This window comes from Bubalus bubalis, chromosome 2, assembly GCF_019923935.1.
Source record: "Bubalus bubalis isolate 160015118507 breed Murrah chromosome 2, NDDB_SH_1, whole genome shotgun sequence".
Lineage (NCBI taxonomy): Eukaryota > Metazoa > Chordata > Mammalia > Artiodactyla > Bovidae > Bubalus > Bubalus bubalis.
This window is the reverse complement of record NC_059158.1, coordinates 6,269,862-6,291,533: the sequence shown is the minus strand read 5'-3', so window position 1 is coordinate 6,291,533 and position 21,672 is coordinate 6,269,862. Positions and strand designations below refer to the sequence as shown.

At 39.5% G+C, this 21,672-nt stretch overlaps 1 protein-coding gene and 1 long non-coding RNA gene across 3 annotated transcripts in view; one reads left to right on the top strand and one right to left on the bottom strand.

Moving 5' to 3' along the window:
- Positions 1 to 21,672, top strand: part of LOC102395523 — a 377,402-nt gene that overhangs the window by 280,832 nt on the left and 74,898 nt on the right. For both annotated transcript variants that reach the window (XM_044926869.2, XM_044926862.2), the window contains exons 15-17: positions 3,475 to 3,693; positions 6,076 to 6,328; positions 10,243 to 10,406. In XM_044926869.2, coding sequence (XP_044782804.2) covers positions 3,475 to 3,693; positions 6,076 to 6,328; positions 10,243 to 10,406 — 636 coding nt within the window. The remainder of the gene's footprint in view (positions 1 to 3,474; positions 3,694 to 6,075; positions 6,329 to 10,242; positions 10,407 to 21,672) is intronic.
- LOC123328853 overlaps positions 1 to 21,672 on the bottom strand; it is an 86,389-nt gene that overhangs the window by 10,565 nt on the left and 54,152 nt on the right. The gene's annotated exons all lie outside the window — the stretch shown is intronic.

The following is a 21,672-nucleotide window of genomic DNA, read 5'->3' as shown; positions in this document are numbered from 1 at the left end:
ATACAAGAATGAAAAAGGTACTTTCTTTCCAGGCAATTTGGAAACATGGATGCACAATTGTCTTTTGAATGAAATCTACTTTAAGAACAATATATGCAGGGAGCATTGTGGATGAATTTCTATGTTAGTGCGCACTTGTATTTCAGGTGTAAGTTCAAAACCATTAGGAGAAAGCACTCACGTAGACTTTGTCATTCAAGAATTGTTTATGAGGATATAGTTGACTAGTTTTGTTCAGTTAATGAGCTTTTGGATGCACCCTTTTATTTGGCATCATCTAGCATCTACTGATTCTTTTATTAATTTCTATCTTTGCAGTGTCCAATTTTTTAAACTCTGATGCCAAGGTTTTCCCAATCCTTTAAGTCCAGATGGTATAGTTACTATTGTTAGGCAAATAAACAGGAACAAATACTTAGTTGTGTTGACTATGGATAAGAAAATTGAATATTATGAATTAGATATAAATGGTATGCAATGAAATTTTGGTGTCATTTATCCTAAATCAAATATCCTATAAATGAATATGTGTATCAGAATGTGGCTGGGAAACCCTTTATTGGTGAAACTAATGGTAAAAGTATGACTTGATAGTGAGTTCTGGGCATAAATATTTAAACTACTTAGTCATTTCATGTCAATAAATGGAAAAAAACAGTGGAAATTTCCAAAGGTCAAAGAAGCTACTGTCTTTTCTGTTTTGCATCATTTGAGATTTTCCAGTTTTTTGCAAACAACACAATGTCAAATCTGTGTTTGATTTTCTCTTCTCTTTGAAGAGGCAAAACAGTGACAGAATAATTAACTGAAGAGGAGATCATGCACAGAATATTTTCCTTCAGCAGGGTAGCAAGTCCTGAGTTTCATTTCGCATGATGGTAAATGTGTTCTGGAACCCTTCTATAAGAGAGTCATTCTCCTGACAATTTTGCCATTAGTAAACCATAGCCTCTTAGGGGCCTGTTTCCTGTTTGTTCCTCATTTGAGTAACTGAAAAGCACACTCAGTACAAGATGGCACATAGCTTTCAGTGAGACGATGCCCTCCTCCTTCATGGAAAAAGACACCCGAGAACAATAATAAAATGTCAATGTCAAGATCAGCACCTTATTAGTCCCGTGCAGACCAGAAGGTTAAAGTCATGGATTGGAATTTTAAAGGGAATAATGGATTTTCTTTCACTGACCGTTTATAGTTTTTCTTCTTTTTACCTCCCAAAGACTTACTTCTATGACTTATCTTCTTTTGGTGGTACAATTGCCATTTATTTGATAGTCTTCAGAGAGAGATGAACTTTTGTGTATAAAATCTTTGGAATCTGTCTATGAATTTCATTTCGCTTAATGTTCCCACAATGCCTTGAACGGCTGTGGTTAGTTAGTTACTAAACCCCTGAACTATGTACCATGGAACCAGCTTCTTTGCTAACGTGTTTATAATCAGGACTAATTTTGGTTTAGGAATTTGCGGAATTATCGTAGAATAATTCTAGGATTAGAAATATTCCTAATAATTCTAAGAGGTCTCTTGTGTCTCGTGCATTGGCAGGTGGATTCTTCGCCACTGAGCCACCTGGGAAGCGCAATTCATACACCATACCATCCGCCTATTAAAAGCGTTCAATTTACAGTTTTTAGGATATTCACACTGCTGCAGCCATTATCCCAGTTCACTTTAGAACATCACCCCCAAAGAAACACAGTATCCATACGCAGTGAGGACTCTTTCTTTTCCAACTCCCAACCCTTCCTTGTTTGTTTTTTTTTTTTTTTGCAAAGGCTACTTTAAAAAACATTTGAAAACATCTCCTGCTGTCCATGCCACACAGAGAGAGGAAACCAGAGCTTAATCAGAATCACTGTATCTAACTCTTTCATGTTTCGTTTCAACACAAAGTGTCAGTATCGTATTAAAGAATGCAAGAGCTCTTAAGTTTCAAATTCTCATTCATGTGTTTTTAGTGGTATGCGAGTCATTCACATCAATTTTCAAAATGAGATAGTTAACTTTGAACCAGTTATATGCCAATAATTAAATGTAACCTTAATAGAGAGGGATCATTATGAGTAGGTGAGGTAAGCAGGACTATGGTATAAATGTTAAAGATTTTTTTTTTTACAAAATTAGTTTATTGTTTACAGTGATTTATTTTCATATTTCTTTATATAGTTTAATTGCAAGACACACATAACCTATAATGCATCATCTTAACCATTTTGAGTGTGCAGTTCAGTTGTAAGTGTATTCACGTGGTCAGGTAACCCATCTCTACAGGTTTTTCATCTTGCAAAACTGAAACTCTATACCATGAAAGGACTTCCCTCTGTCTCTCCCCTGGACCCTGGCAACCGGCATTCTGCCTTCCGTCTATGAATTTGACTACTCTAGGCATCTCACATAGGTAGAATCATACAGTACTTTTCTTTTGGTAACAGGCTTATTTCACTTAGCATAATACTTTCAAGGTTCATCCCTGTTGTAGCATGTAGCAGAATTTCCTTCCTTTTTAAGGCTAATAATTATTCCACTTGATTGACAGCTAGGCTTCCCCCACTTTTTGGCTATTGTGAGTAATGCTGCTATGAACATAGGTGTGCAAACATCTTTTTGGGATCTTGCTTTGAATTCTTTTGGATAAACACCCAGAAGGAGTATTGCTGGATCATATGGTAATTGTGCTTTTTTAATTTTTTGAGGATCTGTTGTACTGTTTTTCATACTGATTATATGGTTTTATGGGAGAAGGCAATGGCACCCCACTCCAGTACTCTTGCCTGGAAAATCCCATGGATGGAGGAGCCTGGTAGGCTGCAGTCCATGGGGTCGCTAAGAGTTGGACATGACTGAGTGACTTCACTTTCACTTTCCACTTTCATGCATTGGAGAGGGAAATGGCAACCCACTCCAGTGTTCTTGCCTGGAGAATGTCATGGATGGAGAAGCCTGGTAGGCTGCAGTCCATGGGGTCGCTCAGAGTTGGACACGACTGAAGCGACTTAGCAGCAGCACATGGTTTTATATTCCCACCAACAGTGTTTAAGAGTTCCATTTTTTTCAAATTCTCATCAACATATTATTTCGTCTTTTTTTTTTTTTTTCTGATAGTAGCCATTGTGTTAACAACAAGTGTGAGGAGATATATCATTGTGGTTTTGATTGGCATTTCCACATCCATGATTTTGTGTTTTGTGGGATCTTAGTTCCCCAACCAGGAATTGAACCTGGGTCCTTGGCAGTGACAGCTCAGATTCCTAACCGCTGGAACACCAGGGAATTCCTGATATCCATGTACCTGTATGTTCCCCTTTAGTAATCCATTGTAGTGGAAAGGACCGTGACTAGTTTAAGTCCCAGGTGGCTAAGAAATACTTTCATTCAAATTTACTTTCACTGTGTCTTCCTTAGCATTCTCAAAACATCTTATTTTGGGTTGCAGTTAAGCCCAGGACTTATCTACTGTTTCTTTGCTTGTAGTCGTTCCTCGGCCGCCGCTAACGCCGCATCTGGAGAATTCTTCAAGCATCTCTGCTTTGTGCTGGTGTCAGTGTGTTCCGAACTTGAGTTCGCTCAATGGCAAAGCCAGGGCTTCTGGTACATCATCCTGCTGATGGCTTCTCTCTGGTTCCTGAGGCTCTACCTGCATTATCTCAGCCAGTGGTTTTTCCTCCAGGCCATTTCAACTCCTGTTACAAAGTGAGTGCTTCCCCCGGAAGTCAAAGGCATGCATTTTCGTCTTGAGAGGCCAATGAGAGTACAAAACTCTCTCACCCACTTACCTTAAGACCTACAATGCAGGTATAAGTTGAAAAGACAAAAATGTCTTTAAGAGCAGGAATGTCTATTACAGTTAGATTCTCATTTTGGGCCTATGTATACAAATATATAACTGGTGCGTCAATATTTATTTAAAATGTAGCAGATTCAAATATGTTCTAATATCTGAGTAGAATCCAAAAGGGAATTTAGCAACAATATTTTATCCTATTTTGATTTTATCAGAGTGAGACTTAGGCTGAGGGTATATTAGAAGTAATATAAGTATGATTTATCATCTATCCTCAGAGAAGCAAAGATTGCTTCTTCTGCAAAATGATTGAATCTAAACAATTACCAAACTCAGGTCCAGGCAGCTTTCTGGGCCATTATCCTCTGGAAAAAGATGATACTGTAAAGGTTATCTCTCCATAAACATGATTTCAGAGACACTGTAGATAGACAGATAGATGTCAGTACAAGTAAAATTTTCTCAAATGTAGATGGTACAGATAAAAACAAAGATGTGTGTATATTTTCAATTAAGAGGATTGCAAACTATTTAAGACACTTTGAAAAATAATGATGATTTATGTTATACATATACATATACAGTTATTGGTCATCTTTTGGAATTAAATCACAAACTTCTGTATATATTATAGCATATGAAAGTTTAAATATACTGAATAACTGTATCTTCATGGGAGAATGAAATAGGTCTTGTATTCCTTTCTTCCCTCCTTCCTCCCCTCCTTCCCTTTTGTGTGTGTGTGTGTGAGAGAGAGAGTTTCTAAAGTAGAAAAAATAAATATTATGTGCTTGGGATGTTTGCTTTATACTATTTGCTCTGTTACTGTCTCAATAGGAAAGGCAGCTCTGTCTTTATTGGTTGTTAATGAAATGAGACTGCACAGATATCTTGGTAGCTCAGTTTATCTAATTTCTTAAGCAACAGAGGATCTAAGCTCAAGAGAGAAGGGATATATGTATAGGTACAACTGATTCACACTGTTGTATAGCAGAAACTGACATAACATTGGAAAGTAATTATACTTTAAAAGAAAAAGAATCAAAGGACCGGAACACTGGATATTTTGTATTATTGCCTAGTTCCGCAGGCTGGAATCATACATGTCAGGTTGCAGTTATGGGGCATGACAACGGCTACAGCCACAGTGAGAATGTTTCTGTTTTTTCTGTTAGGTCCTCTGATAGAGAAATGTATACATCTTATTTTATTTGATACTCACAGTGGCCTAAGAACAAAGCACAATAGTTTCCTTCAAAGAAAAGGTCAAGGAAAGGATAAAATGAAGAACTCTTTTTAGTAGAGAGCTGATAAGCAGGATACACAAACAGGATTAACTACAGAATAGCAGCTCTATGAGGCTGAAACACAGGGGAGGGAAAAATGAGAGTCGAGGATGGCTCACTTTGCTTGGAAAGAGGGCGCCAAAGTCTGGATGAAGGCTTCTTGAATTACTGGCTCCCCTTGGAGTCAAGCCTCAGATCCTAGGTTGTGTGAAGCTGTCCCTTTAGATGCTTCTGGGGTCAGCACTGTCGTTGTGGTATGTAGGGGCTCTAGCGAGAGAATCGTAAGCAAGACCGCTCAGCGATGTGAAACTTGCCGAGAATTATGAGATTTATTTGTATTTCTGATTTCTGTTAGAGACTGCTGCTGCTGCTACTGCTGCTAAGTCGCTTCAGTCATGTCCGACTCTGTGCGACCCCGTAGACGGCAGCCCACCAGGCTCCCCCGTCCCTGGGATTCTCCAGGCAAGAACCCTGGAGTGGGCTGCCATTTCCTTCTCCAATGCATGAAAGTGAAAAGTGAAAGGGAAGGCGCTCAGTCATGTCTGACTCTTAGCAACCCCATGGACTGCAGCCCACCAGGCTCCTCTGTCCATGGGATGTTCCAGGCAAGAGTACTGGAGTGGAGTGCCATTGACTGAGTCGTTACTAAGTCCACTGGTATACTTTGATTTCAGATAGCCTTCTAGTCAGTATGTCGACCTGCTGGCTGGTTTTTAGTCTAAAGAACGCTCTGCTTAGTGGATTAAAATGGTATCCTTTCTATGACAGCATATGAAATTTACAAGAACAATGAACAAGGTAGAATTTGCCATTTCCTTGAAAGTGAGCTGTTGAGATTCTAAGGAAAAGATGAAACACTTCTAACACTTAACTTTGAGATGCTGTTAAGTGTCACAATTTCTGCATTAAAAATAAAAACACATTGTTCTGCCAAGTGTTTTGTTTACTTAGCGTTTTATGGAATTCTTCTCTTTGCACGGGTGTTGCTCCTTTGTTTTCCGGCAGATTCCGTTTTTCCCCCCTCACAGTGGAGCTCTGCTACCCAGCCTCTTCCCTTCACGTCGCAGAAGAGATGCTTGTGGTTGTGGTGGGGCCTTTCATGCTGAACGCAGTGGTCCTTCCCTTGGTTCTGGTCAGATGGGGCTGTCAGCTACTGTTTGCCTTCTGCCCTGACGTCCTGTCAAAGTTAATCATCACCATGGGACTGTGGGCAGTTCTGGACCCACTGGCAGTATTCACTGTGGATACTGTCCTGGGGGTAAGTCAAGTAAAATAATTGGGATACGAGTCCTTGACATAGAATGTAATGTTAGTGCACAAATCAGTTGACACGGGAAGCTTTGATAATCATGCTTAATTCAATATGTGTCTTAAATTTAAGTTATTCATTTTCTCCTCATAATAAAAATTTGTGGATGTCTAATGCAATCATTTTAAGTGTAGTTTTAGCTATGTTAAACACTTGCAAAAAACAGAAAATAGTGGAGATCAAATCCAAACTAACTGGTACATTTTCAAAATTATTACAAAGAAGGTTTCTTTTGTAACCTTTTTGGTAATTTTTTTTTAATACAAAGGATTTTCACAGCCAAACTTTGTAAAAAGTAAGTGTACAGTAGTTCCTTTACTCAGTTAGGTTATTTATTTCCTTTCGATTTAATACTCTGTAGTAATAGATATATTCAAGAAGAAGAGCTTTTTAAAGATTTCTAAATAATAAATAATTTAAATAATTTCTCCACAGGCATTTGACATTTGTGATGTTATATGAAATGACAAAACAGTGCATTTTCACTCTAAAATATATAGTTTAAGATTTCATAATTAACAATGATATACTACAATATGAATATGTATAAAACATGCTAATAATGATTCTAAATCAAATATTCATTCATAAAATTATCTTAATTCGTGTAATAATATTCCTTAACTACTCTATTTCTCCTTTTAAGAAGATGGTTTTCAAACTGGTATATGTATGTTTCGACTCTATTCATTGTGTCCAGCAGATCATAGCTTGGAGAAGGAAATGGAAACCCACTCCAGTATTCTTGCCTGGAGGATTTTATGGCCAGAGAAGTCTGGCAGGCTACATTCCATGGCCTCGAGAGAGTCGGACATGACTTAGCGACCAAACCACCACCACCACCAGATCATAGCAAGGGGATTTTTGATGGACCCTGCTTGTTAATTGTGTTTGAAATAGATTCTGCCAATAATCAAACCAGTCAATCCTAAAGGAAATCAGTCCTGAATATTCATTGGAAGCAGTGATGCTGAAGCTGAAGTTCCAATACTTTGGCCACCTGATGTGAAGAACTGACTCATTGGAAAAGACCTTGATGCTGGGAAAGATTGAAGGCAGGAGGAGAAGGGGGCGGCAGAGGATGAGATGGTTGGATGGCATCACTGACTCAATGGACATGAGTTTGAGCAAGCTCCCTGAGTTGGTGATGGACAGGGAAGCCTGGTGTGCTGCAGTCCATGGGTCACAAAGAGTCAGACACGACTGAGTGACTGAACTGAACTGAACTGCCAATAATGGCTTCCCAGGTGGCTCAGTAGTAAAAAATCCATCTGACAATGAAAGAGACATGTGTTTGATCCCTGTGTCGGGAGGATCCCCTGGAGTACAAAATGGCTACACACTCCAGTATTCTTGCCTGGGAAATCCCATGGACAGAGGAGCCTGCCAGGTTACAGTCTGTGGGTTGCAGAAGAGTTGGATGTGACTTAGTGACAACACACACACACACACACACACGAGTGTTACGTTCATCTGCTAGAATCCAAGTCAGCTTCCATCAGGTCACAGACCTCTGTACTGGTTCTGAGATGGCCCTGCTGGAGCCTACTTTCCTGTAGATGACATCAGAGGCCCCAGGGTAAATTAACAGAGCATGTTTTGTCAGCTGCCTTTGGTACAGTGGACTATTCATCTGATGCTCTCTCTAGGGAATCTGGTTGCAACAGGAAAGCCATTCCAGGAGGGCTGTGAGATCTCAGATCATAAAGGGCAGCTGCTCATCCTCCCAGATGGCTTCCTATGTGATGTTGCAATAGGACCACCTCACCTTCTGAGGTGGCTCCTCACCTTCTCAGTAGACACACGAGGCCCCAGGAGGAGCTGGGAGATACCAGGGGCAACGGTCCTACTGGAAGGTAGATAGCATCCTTCTCTGCCCCTCCTGCTCAATAATCCTTGGTGGCAAGTCTCCTTACTAACCTGGAGTCCACAAGAAATAGGAACGTGGACAAAATCCAGTTGGTCCCAGCCAATCTACTCAGAATGTGAATGATGCTAATCAAAGGGGTGAAAAGACTTAGGATGGGATGGAAAACACAACCACTTCTAACTGTAGCCCACCAGACTCCTCTGTCCACGGAATTCCCCAGGCAAGAATAGTGGAGAAGGCTGCCACTCCCTTCTCCAGGGAAACTTCCCAACCCAAGGATTGAACCCAGGTCTCCTGCATTACAGGTGGGATTTTTTACCCTCTAAGCCACCTGGGAAGTTCCTCTAACTGATCAGGCTCTCTGTTCTGACCTGTCATCAAGGCGGTCCATGGTACTGAGACTTCAGACAGGCTAGACACAGGCTAGAACCTGAAAGCAACTCTTCTAAGTACAATCTCGCTGGCACACGATTGTACCTCTAATCCTTTACATGGAGACTGGACACTAGGTACATGAGCAAGCTCGAAGCACACTGCTTTTAGTTCATTTTAATGATGTTAAATTTACATCTCACAGAGTCACCAATCACACTTATCTGCAGGTTGTAAACAGGGTTCCTTCCTCTCAGAGATAAGAAGTCTGCATTCTCACACAAGGCCGAAGAAGCCATTAGTGGACTTAGAACCTCAAGGGCTCTAGTCTTGTGAGAGCAGCCTGGAACCCTGAGCAAGGGAAAGCCAGCCTAGCGAACAGCCAAGGCAAGGGAGATGTCTTCTCAGATCTGCTGCCCAAAGTCCTAGCAACAGGCTTACATTTTGCAAGGGAAATCCATTTACTTCTGTAAATCCCAGAACAGCACATAGAAATAAGTTCTGGAGTGGTGGTGGAAGAAGCAGTAGTTGAGAGTTGGAACATCAGTGCCAGATATTTTGATGTAAGAAAAATACAAGTTAACCTCTCCAGGCTTCTGGTTTTTTCTATACATGTGTACTATGGATTCGTTTTAAACATGCCCTTTGCTGTTTAGTCACTATGGTCGTGTCTGACTGTCTTGTGACCCCATGGAGTGTAGCCCGCCAGGCTCCTCTGTCCATGGGATTTCCCAGGCAAGAATGCTGGAGTGGGTTGCCTTGCCCTCTTCCAGGGGATCTTCCCGACCCAGGCACCAAATCCACATCTTCTGAATTGCAGAAGGATTCATATTTATATAACGGTCAGTTTAATAAATATTTTTTAAAAAGTAGAGAAAGACGTCCTTCTCACTTACATCAGGAAAAAAATACCTTATTTACATTTATATGGCATATGACTTCCACTTGAGATCATGAGAGTCATAATTAAAGAACATTCATGTTTAATAAAACTCAAAGGTCAAAGAAGTCATATGACAACATCTTAGGCACACAGAGTTTTATATTCGCTTTTAAAGACCTCTTAGCCTTGTATTTATTTCTAACCCAATATAGAATATATTTTCCCCTGTTTAAAATAAAGATGCTATTAAATTGACCTAATGTAAACTTTTGTTTTCAAGCTTGCATTAAATAGCCTGATAACTTTTTTTTATAAGTTTTTAAAATAGCCATCTATTTTACACACAGCACAAATTAAATTTCTTTCAAATCTGCTTCAGAAAGAAAAGAATCTTTCTACCATGGTATTTAATTTCTTCATATCTTGTGCTCATTAAATCAGAAGTTAATAGTACATAAATAAAACATGGCTTTTACTTTATGAATTGCATGTAGAGTACACTCATTTAAAAGCTTATAGAGAAAATGAGAAAACCCTGGTAAGCCAACCATGCAAGCCGGGTCTTTTCCTTTTCCTTCCTGCAACTGAAGATACGATCAGCTTGTGCACCTTGAACATTTAATTTACAAACAAATTATACTATCAGATGGTTTTTGCATACTTAAATTAGCTAACTTGATGATCATTGTTTTCTCCTTATTATTATTATTTTTTTTAATTTGTATCTTCTTTTGTCAGCGACTTACACAGAGGGAGGAGACTCCAGTAGCTGATGCAGCAAAACTGTACTGGATGTTTGAAAGAACCATGCAATCTGGAATTCTTGGTGTGATGCTCACAGTGCTACTTTATGTCCTACTGTTCATCATTTCGTGTTTGATTTTATATGTGTATTGTCTCAGGTAAGGTGTTCCAGTCCTGTTCTTCAGAGTGTTCAGCCTCCAGTCTTGTTATATGTTGAGGCTGTGGGAATATGGATAAAGAAGAGAGGGTAGGTGCACGTCTCCACACTAAGGTAGAGATCTCTTTCTTGTGTGTAGAAGAACAGCCAAGAAATTATTTGAGCTTTGGGGAATGTTTTCTCCTTTATAGGAAGAACTAATTTTACTGTGAATCATTACACTTGTTTCTTCAAACCAGGGACCGACAAGAAACAAGCAGCAATCCCATGATACACAATGACATTCTGGAAAATTTTCTGGAAGACTTGTCTAAATTTCTCTTTTCTTCACTCTTCCAACTCACTTTCTTCCCTCTGTCACCACCCCTGACAAAATCATCACAAGAAGAACCATCCTTCAACGTTGAGCCTGAGTATCATAGAGGTAGACTTGACAGGTTGTTAATTGAGCAAGCAAAATATGTGGGTGGAGAAAAACAAGAAATGTCCAAATACAAGGCTGTATAAAAGTGCTGGGAAGATTTTCACGCTGTTCATGGCTTCCTTTGCTGGCAGAAGCTTTTTGTTTTGTTACAGTCACGCTTGTTCAATTTTACTTTTGTTGCCGTGCTTTTTACAAGTTTTGAAATTATTTCCAAAACTGATGCCATGAAACTCTCCTCCTACATTTTTTGGTATACATATTACAGATTCAAGTCTTATATTTGTACTTCATCTATTTTGAGTTGATTTTTGTGAGTGGTTTAATATAAACACTGAATCTTACTCTTTTGCATGTAGATATCCAGTTTTCCCAACAGCATTTATTGAAAAGACCACCCTTTCCCCATTGTGTACTCTTGGTACTTTTGTTAAAGATCAGTTGACTATATGCATGGACTTATTTCTGGGCTCTCTAGTTTGTTCTATTGCTCTGTGTGTCTGTGTTTATGCAGTACCATACTTTTATAACTACTGTGGTTTTATAATACAATCCAACAATTCCAGTTCTGGAGATTTATTAAAAAATATTAAAATCAGGACCTTAAAGAGAAATTAGCACCCCCGTGTTCATCGGAGCACTATTCACAATAGCCAAGCTTCCCTGATGGTTCTGATGGTAAATTGTCTGCCTGCAATGCAGGAGACTCAAGTTTGATCCCTAGAGAAGGGAATGGCTACCCTCTCCAGTAGTCTTGCCTGGAGAATTCCATGGACAGAGGGGCCTGGTGAGCTACAATCCACGGGGTCACAAAGAGCCAGACATGACTGAGCAACTAACACTAACTCCTAACTAAGCTATAGAAACAAGCTAAATGTCCATTAGCAGATGAATGGGAAAAAATGAGGTATATACTTACAAGGGATGGAGCCAAAGCAAAAAGAATACCCAGCTGTGGATGTGACTGGTGATAGAAGCAAGGTCCAATGCTGTAAAGAGCAATATTGCATAGGAACCTGGAATGTCAGGTCCATGAATCAAGGCAAATTGGAAGTGGTCAAACAAGAGATGGCCAGAGTGAATGTCGACATTCTAGGAATCAGCGAACTGAAATCAGCAAACTAAAATTTAACTCAGATGACCATTATATCTACTACTGTGGGCAGGAATCCCTCAGAAGAAATGGAATAGCCATCATGGTCAAAAAAAGAGTCCGAAATGCAGTACTTGGATGCAATCTCAAAAATGACAGAATGATCTCTGTTCATTTCCAAGGCAAACCATTCAATATCACAGTAGTACAAGCCTATGCCCCAACCAGTAACACTGAAGAAGCTGAAGTTGAACAGTTCTATGAAGACCTACAAGACGTTTTAGAACTAACACCCAAAAAAGATGTCCTTTTCATTATAGGGGGCTGGAATGCAAAAGTAGGAAGTCAAGAAACACCTGGAGTAACAGGCAAATTTGGCCTTGGAATACGGAATGAAGCAGGGCAAAGACTAATAGAGTTTTGCCAAGAAAATGCACTGGTCATAGCAAACACCCTCTTTCAACAACACAAGAGAAGACTCTACACATGGACATCACCAGAAGGTCAACACCGAAATCAAATTGATTATGTTCTTTGCAGCCAAAGATGGAGAAGCTGTATATAGTCAACAAAAACAAGACCGGGAGCTGACTGTGGCTCAGATCATGAACTCCTTATTACCAAATTCAGACTTAAATTGAAGAAAGTAGGGAAAATCACTAGACCATTCAGGTATGACCTAAATCAAATCCCTTATGATTATACAGTGGAAGTGAGAAATAGATTTAAGGGCCTAGATCTGATGGATAGAGTGCCTGATGAACTATGGAATGAGGTTCGTGACATTGTACAGGAGACAGGGATCAAGACTATCTCCATGGAAAAGAGATGCAGAAAAGCAAAATGGCTGTCTGGGGAGGCCTTACAAATAGCTGTGAAAAGAAGAGAAGTGAAAAGCAAAGGAGAAAAGGAAAAATATAAGCATCTGAATGCAGAGTTCCAAAGAATGGCAAGAAGAGATAGGAAAGCCTTCCTCAGTGATCAATGCAAAGAAATAGAGGAAAACAACAGAATGGGAAAGACTAGAGATCTCTTCAAGAAAATTAGAGATACCAAGGGAACATTTCATGCAAAGATGGGCTCGATAAATGACAGAAATGGTATGGACCTAACAGAAGCAGAAGATATTAAGAAGAGGTGGCAAGAATACACAGAAGAACTGTACAAAAAAGATCTTCACAGCCCAGATAATCGCGATGGTGTGATCACTCACCTAGAGCCAGACATCCTGGAATGTGAAGTCAAGTGGACCTTAGAAAGCATCACTACGGACAAAGCTAGTGGAGGTGATGGAATTCCAGTTGAGCTCTTTCAAATCCTGAAAGATGATGCTGTGAAAGTGCTGCACTCAATATGCCAGCAAATTTGGAAAACTCAGCAGTGGCCACAGGACTGGAAAAGGTCAGTTTTCATTCCAATCCCAAAGAAAGGCAATGCCAAAGAATGCTCAAACTACCGCACAATTGCACTCATCTCACATGCTAGTAAAGTAATGCTCAAAATTCTCCAAGCTAGGCTTCAGCAATTCATGAACCGTGAACTTCCTGATGTTCAAGCTGGTTTTAGAAAAGGCAGAGGAACCAGAGATCAAACTGCCAGCATCTTTTGGATCATGCAAAAAGCAAGAGAGTTCCAGAAAAGCATCTATTTCTGCTTTATTGACTATGCCAAAGCCTTTGACTATGTGGATGACAATAAACTGTGGAAAATTCTGAAAGAGATGGGAACACCAGACCACCTGACCTGCCTCTTGAGAAATCTGTATGCAGGTCAGGAAGCAACAGTTAGAACTGGACATGGCACAACAGACTGGTTCCAAATAGGAAAAGGAGTTCATCAAGGCTGTATATTGTCACCCTGCTTATTTAACTTATATGCAGAGTACATCATGAGAAACGCTGGACTGGAAGAAGCACAAGCTGGAATCAAGATTGCTGGAAGACATACCAATAACCTCAGATATGCAGATGACACCACCCTTATGGCAGAAAGTGAAGAGGAAAAAGCCTCTTGATGAAAGTGAAAGTGGAGAGTGAAAAAGTTGGCTTAAAGCTCAACATTCAGAAAACGAAGATCATGGCATCTGGTCCCATCACTTCATGGGAAATAGATATGGAAACAGTGGAAACAGTGTCAGACGTTATTTTTTGGGGCTCCAAAATCACTGCAGATAGTGATTTCAGCCATGAAATTAAAAGACGCTTACTCCTTGTAAGGAAAGTTATGACCAACCTAGATAGCATATTCAAAAGCTTTGCCAACAAATGTTCGTCTAGTCAAGGCTATGGTTTTTCTCTTGGTCATGTATGGGTGTGAGAGTTGGACTATGAAGAAGGCTGAGCGCCAAAGAATTGATGCTTTTGAACTGTGGTGTTGGAGAAGACTCTTGAGAGTCCCTTGGACTGCAAGGAGATCCAACCAGTCCATTCTGAAGGAGATCAGTCCTGGGATTTCTTTGGGAGGAATGATGCTAAAGCTGAAACTCCAGTACTCTGGCCACCTCATGCGAAGAGCTGACTCATTGGAAAAGACTCTGATGCTGGGAGGGATTGAGGGCAGGAGGAAAAGGGGACACCAGAGGATGAGATGGCTGGATGGCAGCACTGACTCGATGAACTTGAGCCTGAGTGAACTCCGGGAGTTTGTGATGGACCAGGAGGCCTGGCATGCTGGGATTCATGGGGTCACAAAGAGTGGGACACTACTGAGCGACTGAACTGAACTGATACTGACAATGGAATGTTGTTCAGCCTTAAAGAAGAAGGGAGTCCTGTATTATGTGACAACAGGGATGAATTTTGAGGACATTATACTAAGTGAAATAAGCTAGTCATTGAAGGACAAGTACTGCATGATTCCACTTACATGAGATATCTAAAATAGTCCAAGTCACAGAAGCAGAATAGGATGATGGCTTTCAAAGGCCGAGGAAAGGGAAAAATAGGAAGTGGCTATTCAATAGATAGGAAGGTTCAGTTATGCAATATGATTAAGTTCTAGAGATCTGCTGGGTAATACTGTGCCTCTAGCAAAAAATACTATACCATGCACTTAAAAAATTACTAAGAGGGTAGATTTCATGTTAAGTGTTTTAAACAATTTTTTAAAAAGTGCCAGGAAGAGGTCACGGAGAAGGCAATGGCACCCCACTCCAGTACTCTTGCCTGGAAAATCCCATGGACGCAGGAGCCTGGTAGGCTGTAGTCCATGGGGTCGCTAAAAGTTGGACATGACTGAGCAACTTCACTTTCACTTTTCACTTTCACGCGTTGGAGAAGGAAATGGCAACCCACTCCAGTGTTCTTGCCTGGAGAATGTCAGGGACGGGGGATCCTGGTGGGCTGCCGTCTCTGGGGTCGCACAGAGTCGGACATGACTGAAGCAACTTAGCAGCAGCAGCAGCAGCAGGAAGAGGTCAACACAGGAGTCTCTGGGAACATGGAGGAAAGGAACCTGCCCAAGTCTGGACATGGCAAGGACAGAAGCCAAACACTTCAGTTGAAATAGAACATTTGAATGATTTTTGAAGTCTTCATATAATTTAGCTAGAAGGAAAACAAGGATGTAGGCAAAGACTCCAAACTCATAGGAAACTCATCTCGGGGAATAATGCCAATATGGATTTGTGCATGTTGACTGATTGAAGTGTGCATTCCTAACGCAGATGTTAAAGCAATACTCCTAACTCTTCTGAGCTTTTGGATCAATGCTGTCAAAACATGTGATAACCCAGTTGGCATCAAAGACGTGCAAAGGAGCTCAGGGCTGTGGTGCAGGCTGCTGAGAAGGCATTTGGTCTAGCTCTGGGCACCAGAAGTTCCCCAGTATGGGGACTGGCTGTGTAAGCTCCAGCTTGGACCTGATGGAGTTGGGCAGACTGGATCTCATTTTGCCAAGAGCCTGAGTGACTTCTTGCTGAAGGGTTTCTACTAGAAAAATCCTCACTTTCTGGAGCTCTAGGAGAAGAGTTGACTGGGAGGCTGGTTCTTTGCCTCTGTGCAAGGAGGTTCTTGAACTGGGTGTAATTACTTTGGATTTTGTAGTTGTAATAGAAGTATCCATCTTTTTAATGATTTTTGTTATAGGTAGCATGTATGTCATATAGTTATGAATTGAAACTATAGAAAAGAATAAAAAATAACTTAAAACACTAGTAATTTGTTAAGTACTAACATTATTAATTTTTTGACAAATTCATTTCCATCTTTTCCTGTGTATGTTTATTTTTACAAAGCTGAAGTTATACTCGGGATAACTTTATATGTCAATTTTTCATTTGTTTTGGTTTCTTTTAAGTTGCAGTATAGTTAATTTACAATGTTGTGTTAATTTCAAGTGTATAACAAGGAGATTCAGTTATACATATATATACATATTATTTTTCAGATTATTTTCCATTATACATTATTACAATATATTGAGTATAGTTCCCTGGGCTATACAGTGGGCCCTTGTTTTTTTCTTTTTTATCTATTTTGTATATAGTTTTGTGTATCTGTTAATCCCAAACTTCCAATTTATCATCTCCATACACCTCCCGCTCTCCGTTTTGATAACCATAAGTTAGTTTTTTGTGTCTGTGAGTCTCTTTCTGTTTTGTAAATAATTTTTTATTTGTATCATGTTTTTAGATTCCATGTATAAATGATCCCACATGATATTTTTTCTTATATATATATTGATTTAAACTTAATGTTATATGATATTTTCATATTCTTTACTTCATGAGCATGTAATGCCTATACAATATTTTATAGCATATCTGCAGTATAAAATATTTAAATACTACTTTATTCCTGGATGATAGAATTATTTTTCATTTTTGTGCATCTTATAAATAATTCTGGTGAACATCTTAAGACTCAAGATCTTGCCCTCATTTTCAATTACTGTTTGAGTAGAGTCCTAGACATTCTGGTTCAGAGCTGATGTTTCTAAGACATCCAGTAACTAATTTGAAATTGTTTTCTAGAGAAGTTGTATAGATTTATGCTTTCACAACGGTGCGTGGGGAAACACCAAATTGTGTTCATATCATGCATTAACCTTTTGTAATCTCACAGAAGAAGCAGAATCTCATCCTTTTCTAAACATGCATGCATTTTCCAGTTACTAAATATTCTCAATATGTTTATCACCCATTTTTATTTTCTCTTTTGTGAAATGCCTTTTAAGTGTCCTTTTCCCTTTTTTTTCTAAGTTTTTATTGCTAAGTCACATGAGTTTAATACATAATAGCAGTATTAACTCTTGTGTCATACTTTAACAGATATTTTCCCCATTTGATAATTACCTTTTAAATGAATTTTTAATTTTTCAAACATAAATATTCATAATTTATATACAGTCAAGTCTTTGATCATTCTTATGACTTATTTAAATAGCTCTTAATCAAAAAATATATCCCCATTAGAGACTTTACAAGTGTTTGCTTCTATTTTTATTTAGACATTATTTTCAATGAACTCCTAATCATAAGCCGTGTAGAATTCATTTGCTGTGGCTAGTGTCAAGATCTAAATGCAGCATTGTTTTTTAAAATTTTTCTGGTCTGTTCTTTGTTTGCACTATCTTTAAATATTAACTGTTTTGCCATTTTATCTTACGGGCTTTTCTTTTAAGTACTTTTAATTCACCAGCTTATGTTTCAGATATAATAGAGTTTCTCTTTTCTAGAATTTCTTTTCAAAATGTTACCTGTTTACCAAACTTTTATAGATGGCCATCTGCAGGCATTGGCTCAAGGAGAAGCTTTGAAGACCTCCTGTATCTCTCAGAGCGTTTACTGCATATTTGGCTCTGCAGCATTCCTCATAGCCCTTTCAAGTAAAGCTTCTCTTGATTTTATACAAATCTTATAACTCTAAATTCTTTATCTGAATAATCCAAAAGATCTATAGGCTGCACGCATCTTTTTTTAATAATATGCAGAGAATGAGAAACCACACTTTAAATGTCAGTTAGGTTTGTTTAAGCTTTCATATTCCTGGAAGTGGTACACAAATCTCAAAGACTGGTACTTGAGTTAATTAGTTTTTGGGGTGCTGATGTCTTCTTAATCATTGTCTTAATAGTCCCAAATAGCCTTATAAGTTTAGCTGCTGTCATTTATTACTTAGTAAAATTAATTTGGATTGAAATAATTTAAAGACAGATTTTGATGAGAGTATTATGAGCATATTCATTGTCTAGGGAATATGTATAAGATAATCAAAGATTTTCCACTTCTGAATCAATCTTCTTTACAATTTTCCTTATTAAAGCAAACTAGTATTTGCCATGTGGAGGGAAAAGTTCTGAATATTATCTAATTAATATATAGCTAAATAATTTCATCTCTCTTAAATTGTTAGTCTGGTCTCACTGTAGCCAGATAATTTTTGACTATATATATATAGTCATATATATGACTTCTTTGTCCATGGAATTCTATAGGCAAGAATACTGGAGTGGGTTGCCATTTCCTTCTCCAGGGGATCTTCCTGACCCAGGGATCGAACCTGGGTCTCCTGCATTGGCAGGCAGATGCTTTATCATCTGTTGCTGTTGCCCTAATGGCTTCCTATTGTTTTTGCATATATAAGGTCTCTTGACCGGGGCCATGCCTTCCCCACATATATGACCCTAATGCTCTGTGTCTCCCCATTGCTCTGTCATGAGGGCTCCTTTTCATCCATCTCTTTCTAGGAATCTTCCCTATGCCCTCCCTTCCTAGTTGTAGGTTCTTGGCATTTGATAGCTGCCTCTGCTGCTGTTAAGTTGCTTCAGTCGTGTCCGACTCTGTACGACCCCATAGACAGCAGCCCGCCAAGCTCCTCTGTCCCTGGGATTCTCCAGGCAAGAACACTGGAGTGGGTTGCCATTTCCTTCTCCCGTCTTTTGATAGGGATATGTGGATATTTGCTGACCGATTAAATGCATGATCAAGGAATGAATGAGGAAGATGATTGTCCACTTACAAACATGAACCTACATACACGTTGAAAAATATTCACTTAACAACTCAAAACCCATGGTAGGACAGCCTCTGGAAATGGGGATTTGTGGGGAGGGAGTAAGTCAGTCTTGACTATTTTCAATTGTGTGCACATTTTTGTTTTCTGAACTTCTTTTTCCTTTTACTAAAATTACTTTATCTTCTTTGTTTTATTTTTCTTCTTTATCCTTTCCTTGTATTTCCCCTTTCTCTATTTAGTGCAATTTTGTACCAAAGCCATTTGGATTTTAATTACTATTAACAGGATGGTGAGCTTCCCTGGTAGCTCGGTGGCAAAGAATCCGCCTGCAATTTGGGAGACCCGGGTTCAGTCCCTAGGTCAGGAAGATCCTATGGAGAAAGAAATGGCCACCTACTCCAGTACTTTTGCCTGGGGAATCCCATGGGCAGAGGAGCCTGGCAGGCTACAGTCCATGGGGTCGCAAAAAGTTGGACGCAACTTGCTGACTAATCAGCAAAAACAGCAAACAGAATGGTGACTATTGAGGGGTATCCGGAAAGACAATAAAAACTTTCTCCATACATATCAACACTTCAGTGCCACTTGTTGTTCAGTTGCTAAGTTGTATCTGACTTTGTGACCCCGTGGACTGCAGCACACCAGTCTCCTCTGTCCACTATATCCTGGAGTTTGCTCAGATTCCTGTGCTTTGACTCAGTGATGCCATCTAACCTCCTCATCAGTGTCATACACCTCATCTAAAGTGTTCAACAATTCTGCTAATGAATATGTGGATGTTAGAAAAAAATTTTAAATATTTAAAAAATGAATGAATGAATTTTGGCAAGCACGTCCTTGTCACTCTATAAGAAACTTGACTGTTTACATGATGTCTGTATGGATCTGAACCTGCCACAGTCTAAAGTATTTATGCCAGTAGATAAGGTACTTTTCCAACTTATATCACAAGCACATTGGCTACAACATGTATAGACCCATGCTGCTAAACTCCTTTGTAAGTTCTGGAGTTAGAAATAAGCAATCGTATTTGATTCTTCTTCATTTTTATACATATTTTTTGAATTAGAGTTATTTAAAGTTATAGATTCCATCCTTTTCATGACCCTTAAAATACTATGTTAACTAAATGTTCACACTTGTCCTTTTTAGCTTTAAAAGAAATGTCACATGCTAGGTTTCTATGAATGACCCACATTCGGATGTGAACCGAACATAATAGGTTCTGCCATTCACCAAGCAGTGAATTGCTGCAAATGTTGGACACAGGGCAGAGGACTTCGTAAATTACTTTGTCTCATTGTCCATCACCAGAACCTCTGGCATAATATGTGACCTGTTTCTATAAACAATAATGCCTAAGGCTTTATGAACAGGTAGAATGTAGTTTCTACTTTAATTACCTTTTGAAGAAATAATTTTAAAATGTAAAATTTTTAGGCATACTGAACAGTTATATTGCTAAAAAAATTTCAACCATCATCATGTAATGATGTATATTTCAATCAGATCATATCAGATCAGTTGCTCAGTCATGTCTGACTCTTTGCGACCCCATGAATCATAGCACGCCAGGCCTCCCTGTCCCTCACCAACTCCCGGAGTTCACTCAGGCTCATGTCCATCGAGTCAGTGATGCCATCCAGCCATCTCATCCTCTGTTGTCCCCTTCTCCTCCTGCCCCCAATCCCTCCCAGCATCAGAGTCTTTTCCAATGAATCAACTCTTCCCATGAGGTGGCCAAAGTACTGGAGTTTCAGCTTCAGCATCAGTCCTTCCAAAGAAATCCCAGGGCTGATCTCCTTCAGAATGGACTGGTTGGATCTCCTTGCAGTCCAAGGGACTCTCAATATCATAAATTTTTATGATATTAAAAACAAACCCCCAAAAAATCAAACCCAGGTCTCCTGCATTGCAGGCAGATTCTTTACCATCTGAGCCACCAGGGAAGTCCATAGAGCTGAGAAATATGCTTTTCAAAACTAATAAATGTTGGTAAGTTGATTCATTATTAACTCCTATGTGAAGTTTTCACTGGGAAATGACACTCAAAGTGGCAAAAAAATTTTTTTAATTAAATGTGATTAAACCAGGGGCTTCCCTGGTGGCTCAGATTGTAAAGAACCCACCTTCAACTCAAGAGACCTGGGTTTAATCTTTGGATCAGGAAGATCCCTGGAGAAGAAAATGGCAACCCACTCCAGTATTCTCATCTGGAGAATTCCATGGACAGAGGAGCCTGGCGGCCTACAGTACATGGGGTCACAAAGAGTTGGATACGACTGAGCGACTAACACACAAACTTCACATAGTTTTCATGTGGAAGCTGAGGTTCCAGTATTTTGGTCACCTGCCACAAACAGCTGACTCATAGGAAAAGTCCCTGCTGCTGGGAAAGATTGAGGGCAGAAAGAGAAGAGGGCATCAGAGGATGAGATGGCTGGGTGGTATCACCATTGCAATGACATGGACCTTGGCACACTTCGGGAGATGGTAAAGGAACAGGAAGGCCTGGTGTGCTGCGGTCCATGGGGTTGCAAAGAGTCAGACATGACTGGGCGACTGAACAACATCAACAACAGATTTCCATATTCCAGTGTGTCATCCTGTTCTCTGTTAAAGCATTTGTATACCATCCTGTAGATTCTGGCTTGGATGTTTTTTATAATCATTCTTTCACACAGAATGATGGAGATATAAAAAGGAGACAGTCATTTCCTGGGCAAAAGGAACAGAAGCCAGCAGGAATAGGACTGTGATTCCTAATTAATTCAAAGTTAATTGCATTGTTGATAAT